This window comes from Pomacea canaliculata, linkage group LG12 (assembly GCF_003073045.1).
Source record: "Pomacea canaliculata isolate SZHN2017 linkage group LG12, ASM307304v1, whole genome shotgun sequence".
Taxonomy (NCBI): Eukaryota; Metazoa; Mollusca; class Gastropoda; order Architaenioglossa; family Ampullariidae; genus Pomacea; species Pomacea canaliculata.
In genome coordinates, this window is record NC_037601.1 from 22,470,920 (window position 1) to 22,479,403 (window position 8,484).

An 8,484-nucleotide genomic window follows, 5' to 3' on the forward strand; every position below is an offset into this window, starting at 1 on the left:
GCTGGATGCCCTAACGAGCACGTTCACAAGGGGAGTGACTAATTACCCTAATTTATTCCCGAAACCACGATGATGAGTTACAGGAGACTGGCAAAAATTGCTGAAATCAGATATGAATCTGTGAGCACGACAAACAGACGGAAAGCAAACAACGACTTTGAAAATAGGAAGAAAAGCACGTGGACGCGGACGGAAGTCTGGTATCGGGATGATTAAGTACCGGGAGATCAGCGTGAGTCAACGAGAATCCAGAAATTATGCGTGTTTATATGTGTTTAGAAACAGCGGGGGTGTCCCCCTACAGGCCACACCAACGGGGTGGCGCGGGGCTTGTGTACCCGGCTCCCCTCATAACTGTGAAGGTAGTTTGCCCCTGGTCAGTGTTTATTCTCTTCTATTTTTTTTTTTTTTTTTTGTCTGTGGAAAACATCAAAGCGTTAGACTATTGCAAGGCCTGGTGGAGTAGTGAGGTGCACCGACGGGGTAGAGGGGTTAGGGAGGGAGATAACCTCACCATGAGGTCACAGGGTGCTCGGCATCGGAAGGCTGGTGGACACCGATTAGCGAGCTCATGGACCGTCCAGAAGGTTTTCGTGCACTGAGGTGTAGAGATAACTGAGAGTATCTGCCGCTAGAGGCCAGCACTCGTGGGAACTGATAATCAGACCTGCCAGCCACTCCGACAACACAGAGGTGGTGGCGCTGCAGCTTTCAATCGAAACATTTCAAAAATGTGAGACTTTTTTTTCTTCCACATCTCGATCACAAGATTTACAACTACACTAGTCTAGGTACCAGCTGGCTGTGAACAGAACAGCATGACTCCATAGTAGCACCTGTAATATTAATTCCGTAACTAAAATTATGGAAAATATTCTTAAACTGTTGTGGCTCAAACAGTGATGTTTATAAATGTTTCACTATGGTGTCAGGGGAAGAATGAAGTGGTTGTAGGGGGGACAAGTGCCCCACGCTGGCGTTTTTCTACTGGGCGACAATTATAATCTGTCCCCCGGTCTTTGCTTTCTTGCTCCAGCGGGTGTCCAGAGGGGGGACTTTCTTTTTTTTTTCCTCCCTTAGTTGCACCGGAGGTACAGTCCTAGAGGCTGGGGGACATGATGGGTCATAGTAGTTGTTTAGACAACTCATAAATATCCTCTCGTTATATTTGATAAGGACCGTTAATTTCTTCTTCCCTTTTGATTGGACCTTAGGAACATCTTCAAACATTGAGTTCAACACTTGTTCACACCGCGCCATCTTGCCTCGCGCACTGTCTCAAAGATCTTGGTTTTTTTGTTTAGGACTTTCACAAGAAGACAAGTATAGGTTGAAGTTTGTTTGTTTGGAAATAACAACACTTTCTGTTATGTTTCCATTATTCTCTGTTTTATTGGCAAATAGAATTTGACACGTCAGCAACATCAGTGTCGATGAGGATGACTAGCATGCGTCCTATGTTTGATTAACAAATAATAAAATTGAGAAGGTGATCTCCACCAGACGAAGAGTTTGAGACAAAAGCTGAGAAATATATCACTACAACATTCTTAGTCAACAGGTAAAAAGACTTTGTTGGTCCTGCATACTTGGTTTTTATGTACCATTACAATTAAGCTAAACACGTGAAACATTTCTAATTGCATTCGTCCTTTAGACCTTTCATTTGTCGTCTGACACAGAACACTAACCCTGACAGACAGGATGGGCTTCAATGGGTTTTGCTTCGGTTGACACTCCAACATTTCCGCATTAATGGTTTTACAGATGACAGATCAGTTCAGATGTGTGTGTGTGTGTGTGAGCTCTGATGTCTTCATTTAAGTTTGAAAGATGATTTAGTTCACTGACATCAGGTATATTATGTATGGTTATTTTCAGTTGGATCATTGTGTGTATATATATATAACTACATGTACAGTCAAATTTCATATTATAAGGCGTGTAAGCTTAAGTGTATCTATCAGTCTTAAATGAATCTGTACTAATAATAATAATAGTGTTGGTGCTTCTACTGCATTTTGGGAAAAGGAAGGATGATTACTTTTTTCCTCAAACACTCACCACGACTTTAATAAGAGTTCCTCGGAACTCGTGTGCGAAAAATAATAAATCTGTGTAACCACTTCCTCTGACTTGCTAAAAGGTAGACAGCCTTCGATTATTGAACGCTGAACATCACATAGACACGGCACTGGCATGATTTCCAGAATTACTAAGGAAATATTCATCTACAGACTTCTGATACCGGACTCCTAGTGGAGAACTTGTCTTTGGTTTGTTTCAAATGCCCACAACCTCCCCCCCCCCTTAGAAATTCAAACAGATTTGTTACGTTACACCGTAGCCATGGTAGTCATGGAGACTCCGATGTTGTGACGTCACCTGTTGCTTGAGGTTGTCCTCAACCTCCATGCTCTGGTGACAATGGTAAGCCTTGAAGGCATGGTGGAACAGCTGGAAACAATAATGGCCCTAGCATCCACAATTTCGTGGTGATTGCAACGTGAAGCGAGTGCACACCCTCATAAAATAATCAGGGGAGAAAATCGCGAAGTAGACGTCTGATGAAATGATATGGTGCAGTCCCTTGAGGAGCAAAATTATTATCCTGTTGATCAAACAGACAAACTGTGCCGTCTGTTAGTACGTGGGTGTGTGTATATGTGTGCGTGTGTGTATATCTGTGTGCGTGTGTGTATGTGTGTGTATGAGTGCGTGTGTGTATGCGTGTTCAACTCAAGCAGAAGACAAAAAAGTGTTACCGAAATAGGCAAAGGTACAGCACTCAGATGTATTTTCATGGTTTGTTCGTGTGGCTTTGGAGCAAGAAAAGGATGCCAAGAAAGAAAGGAACATAAGCGGGTGCAAAGGAAAATGTTAGTTTGAGGAAACCACAAAGCAATGTATATCCCTTAAACAGCTTTTTTCGTAAAGTCAAAGGCAATGATGTGGTTATTTCATGTTGGTGAGAATTTTCGTTAATGTTAGAGGCTGCTTGTGGCACACGTCGTTCATGTTTAGCCTCATTGCTCTTTAATGTTATTCACTGTCTGTCACCATAATGTCACCAATCCAAATTTTATAAGATTTAATCACGGGTACTAGCACTATGTAAAGAACATTAACCATTTATAAATTATATATTATATTTATATCGATGACTAGCAATGTATCATTGTTACAATTAAAAGAAGCAAAAAGAGTTCAACAAATCTTCACTTTAATAAACAACAGACGTTAAACACAAACACCTACATAACAAAACAAAACAAATCTTTATAAATGTCATTTATTGATACATAAGCAACTCTGTTGACCTTTGTTTTCTCGCAAGCTAGAGACTGTACCAAGGGAAGCAAGCCAGTAAGTAGCAAAGGGAAGCAAGCCAGTAACTGATCTATGCTGCGCAGGAATGACAATGTACTTTTGCAAGTTTTTAAAATTTTATTGTTTCTATTATATTTATATTATTATTTTTTTAATTCTGGTTTGAGGACGGCCCAGCGCTTTCTAAGCTGTCGAGGATCTCTCGTTGTACGGCAGACAAGGTATTAATTCATGAAATATAACAGTGGCGTAGGAACCAGGGGGGCAGCGGGGGCAGCCGCCCCTCCAAGGAAAATACAGGGGGGCAGGAATATCCTTTTGCCCCCCCAATATTAGAGCAAAGAACTGAAGAAAGGTAGGGGAACGTAGAGAGGAGACGGTCATCACCGTCACAATAGCGGGCCCTGAGGCAAGTGGAGGCTCTAACACCTCTGACGATCAGATTGTGCGTGCGTGCAGTACCCCCCCCCCCATCCATCCTTTTTTACGAAATGTGCGAGTGCGAACGTCGTTCACTGTCAGCAGGGAGTTTGCCCCCCCAACGCCGAACATCTTCCTATGCCACTGTATAATACATGTAGAAAAGATTATTGACAGGTGCGTCTGTCGTGTACAGGTTAGCTGCCGGCGCTCTCCAATACCAAACAACTCTGTGATCGGTGCTAAAACAAAACAAAACAAAACAAAACAAAACAAAACAAAAACAAACCCCAACGGGTGCCCACGAAATCTTGGAATGGCGAACTGCATGTATCCCTCTACGGACGAAATTTCGGTAATATGTTAACATCATCATTTTTCAGTGCTGACTGCAGCTATAATGAAGTAATTTCAAATTTATCGTTGTCCAGGAAAAGCATTATTTTGTAAACATCATTTTAAAAACATCGATTATCAGTTTCTTTGTGATCAACTCATCACCGATTATCACAGACGTCTAGCACCGACGTCAACAGACACCATCACCCTGTTGGCGGTGTCAGGATGGTGTCATGCCTTTGGTTTAAGGAAGGGAGGTAAAGTGAAGTCAAGCTGCTGCTGTTGTTGTACCTGACCTTCATCTTCTCCCTTGTCATCGGATGGAGTGGATGTCGGCTGGTTGTTACAGTGTCTGCGATAGGGCTGTGGACACAAGTGGCGGGTGGTTAGGGTGGGCACAGATACCCTGGAGCTCTAAGTGAGTTGTTCTGTGACATCCGACATGCAGCAGATAACCTCGATAATACTAATCTTTATAATGCTCGAAAGAAAGGTGTAAAAACAATTGCATTCTCTTACATCATCAAGAATAGAGTAAATAAGGAGAAAAAAAGAATTTAAAAAGACGGGAAGAGAAAGAAGAGTAGAAAAAGGAATTATTGCAGCTTTTAAATTAAATGCATGCCTGCACGTATGTGTGTAGGTGTGTGTGTGTGTGAGAGAGAGAGAGAGTGTGTGTGTATATGTGCTTTAGCTCCCTCTTAGTCAAAGTGACTTACCTGTCCCCCATGGTGAGTAGGGCACTCTTGGACCAGCTGTGTCAAGAGAAGCAGAGAGTTGTAAATATATATTTCACAGATTATTGCATAATTCAGCTTTCGTCGACTACCGTAAAAACAGTATTGTTTCAAATATTGCAAAACCCAGTAACAGTAACCGCAGTACATATTGCAGTAATAATACACATATAATCAAAACAAAAACAGTAAAGAAGATCTGAACCTCCAGTCGGTCCATCTGCTCAGGGGTAAAGGTCATGCCGAAGAGCGAGGGGATGCCGGTGCCCTGCAGCTCCATGAGGAGAGGGATCTGCCAGTTCTCGCAGGCCGCCACGTTGCTGCGGAACACGTCGACGAAGCAGGTCAGCAGACGATCGAAAAACCTGAGGACATTGGGGTTAACTCCTTGGTCGACTTTTGTTCAAATAATGTCTCTTGTCTGCTTTGATTTGCAGCTTTATAAACTAATGTAATTGGCTGGAGATAGAAATGCTACTCGAAAATGGACATTTGAACAAATTGTGTAACTGAAAGATGGAGCTCAGGGGTGAAAATAAGTTCCTACAATGCCGTGTATCTAAGGAAGCATAACTCGATGTTATTATTCGTATCCCATCACACTTGTCCTTCATTATTCGAAATCATGACACTCGACCCATTGTCCCTCTCTGGAAATACCATTTTAGCCAAGTTTGCACCACGATCACCACCGAAACCATAAAACATAATCATCAAACCCTAAGTTTAAAATTTAACATAACTGATAAACTTTAAACTGATCATAAACTCCAAACATAAAACCTAGACACAAAAATCTCAGCATAGAACCAAAGTTGCCGGACGTCCAGACAGAGTTTTGGTCCTCACTGGTTGTTGGCGACGATGAATTCATCGACCGACATGGTCTCCAGGTTGGGGTTCTCCTCCATCATGGTCATCGTCTCCTCCACCCAGCACTGGTAGGCATCCTCCCCCAGCAACGAGAAGCAGCGCGAGTCCGTCCTCACGGGCTGCAGGAAGTTGAGGATGTCTGCAAGTAGTCAACCTTGACCTTTGGAGATCACAGGACGAGGAGAGATGGAGGTTCCTTCTAACAATCAAGTCTGTGCATACCTACAGCAACCTACAATAATTCATTTCATCCACAAGCTATGTATGTGTGTCTTGCCATAAGACATAACAGGCGTCTGGAAACTTCCCTAACAATCTACTGATGGTTTCTGATTTACGAACGAGTTCTGTTGAGAACGTGGGAAGAACTGCACTCATTGACCTTAGCATTCAAAGTTCTTTGTGTTGTCTGTTGTGTCCGTGTGTGGGCAGCCAGTCTGTGGTGAGTGTACATCAACAACCTCACCCACACCTACAAGTCAGGACAAGGTGAGAAGCTGAACTTACGCTCCTTGAACTCCTTGTTGACTTGGTTACCGGAGCAGGCGCCTCCCGACTGGTCAGCGATGGCCAGCAGCCTGTCCTTGTGGTCACAGCTTCTGACCTCGCCTTCAAAACACGACAGTGCCGCCGGCTTCACCACCCTGTGGTAACACACACACGCACACGTACACACACACACGTACACACACATAGACACACACACGCGCGTACACGCACACACACACACACGCGCGCACACGCACACACACGCACACGTGCGCACACACGCACAAACACGTATACACACACACACGCACACACAGCATAAATGTTATCTCGCATGTCCTCTGATGCCTCTATCATCGCTCTCTATCTCTTTAGTGGCTTTGAGAAGGGCGAGTTGACCGTGGACTTTGTGATGTGCGACTGAAGTGCACCAAAAAATAAATGAGGAGCACGAGGTTGAAATGTTGGCGGCTGCTGTTGGGTGACGGGAATGAGATATGACGGCTGACAGTCATGCCGATGGTAATTGAACTATCGCCAGATAATGATGAACATCCACCTAATCCGGTTTTGATTAACAGGAGATCAGTTTTCCTGAGCTGATCCAAGCTGTCCTCAGTTGCATTGTCACGTGTCCCGCATTTACAAACAAGTTGCGGGAACAGATGACAAGTGGTTGCATGTAGCAGGACTCGGGGTGGGAGAGCTTGAAGGATGGAGGCGGGATAAACACCCGGGGTGCTGCACCGCATTGTGCGACATCGTCAGCGCCACCGCCACCCGCAGCCTTTAGGCCGTTATCAGCAAAGAGATGGATGGAAACAGTAGGGATGCGGGTAGACACTGTGTGAGTGTGTGTGTGTGTAAAATGTACTTCCATATACAAGTAAGAGCGTCTTGCACATCAACATTAATGCGACATGAGCATACTGCGTGAAGGAATGTTCCTATTAACTGTCAGTAAGCTGTTTACAAACACATCAGTTACAGAACGTGAAGATTACTTCAAGCTATATGTACTGTTGCAAGCAAAACAACAACAACAACAACAACAATAGCAGACGCCGCTATCTTACTGGCAGACGTGGCGAGCGTAGTCCTCCACCATGCAGCCGTCCACGACAGGTGTGAGCTGCTGCAGCGGCAGGTACGGCAGGTTGATGCGCTGCTGCTCGAAGCAATGGCGGTAGGCGTCTGACAGCCACATGCCGCGCTTACAGTAGTCAGGCTCTGAGACAGAATGTGTACAGTAGCATACAGAACACATACAGTAGTCAGGCTCTGAGACAGAACACATACAGCAGCTCTCACATAGAACACATACAGTCAGTTGTCAAATGCCAGACTACTCGCTATTTGACTTTCGTGGATGATTGATTGACTGATTCATTAATTGAGCTGTAGGAAAATGATCAATGGATTAAGAAATGTTCATTCTCATTTTTCTGGAGACATTTATCATGGATTTCATTCCATCATTATATATATACCAGCTCCTATAATAGCCTTGGGCGTGACACAAATACGATAAACGCGGTTTGTAGCACGTGCCTGACTTCACTCGCTCCGATCACATGTCACATACAGTCAGAAGTCTTTTCAACACATCCCCCCAGTGACAAATACACATCACAGGTGACAGCAGTCTACAACATCCCTTGTTCCCAGCCTACAAAGCCACCTTGAAGAGCCTGGGCTTCAGGAAACGAGAGGTGAATCACCAACCGTCAGACTAAACACCGGCCTGTGGAAGCGGCGCACACGTTGTCGGAGTGTTGCCTACTCCCCCTCCAGGTATTTCCTCCCGTCTTTCATGTCACTGAAACCTCTTTGGGATCAACGTTTACAGCATTTTTTTTTTCTTTGACCCAAGAGTAACTTCCTGTAACATTCAGTGGAGCAGCCAAATGTCCACTTACAAGCTCGGCACCCACAAAGGTCACACGTACATCACGTTTTTGAGGTAAGCTTGAGTAATCTCGGGTACATCTCCTCCATCAAGTGATGTTCAACCGGAAACTGTAAACTCTATCCATGCAGCCTGACAATTAGCCGATCTCAGGAAGAGACTGGGTCGTGAGGTTCTCACAAGTTGAAAGCCATATTTACCAGCACTGGAGGGTCCAGTCGTGCAGCCCAGCGCCACCATCGTCAGGACCAGATGGATGCTCCTCATGTTCGCTAATGTCACTTCACTTCCGCTGCACCTCGGCGATCGTCGACTCGACTGTGTGGGTCTGTGTCCTCCCACCGGCCTAACGGTCGCACGTGCACACCCCCACATCACTGGCCTGTG

The 8,484-nt window shown here is 44.6% G+C and overlaps 1 protein-coding gene across 2 annotated transcripts; it reads right to left on the reverse strand.

Moving 5' to 3' along the window:
• Positions 1-3,775: 3,775 nt before the first annotated feature.
• Positions 3,776-8,484, reverse strand: LOC112577210. 2 transcript variants are annotated; one of them, XM_025260220.1, is made up of 7 exons: positions 8,298-8,484; positions 7,265-7,418; positions 6,207-6,343; positions 5,676-5,838; positions 5,032-5,191; positions 4,809-4,844; positions 3,776-4,452 (listed from the first exon to the last, which is right to left on the reverse strand). In XM_025260220.1, exons 1-7 carry the CDS (start codon positions 8,470-8,472, stop codon positions 4,321-4,323), a joined length of 957 nt encoding a protein of 318 aa, XP_025116005.1. In that variant the 5' UTR covers positions 8,473-8,484; the 3' UTR covers positions 3,776-4,320. The 2 variants fall into 2 exon arrangements, with proteins under 2 accessions (XP_025116005.1, XP_025116006.1); XM_025260221.1 differs by lacking the exon at positions 8,298-8,484 and adding an exon at positions 7,740-7,905.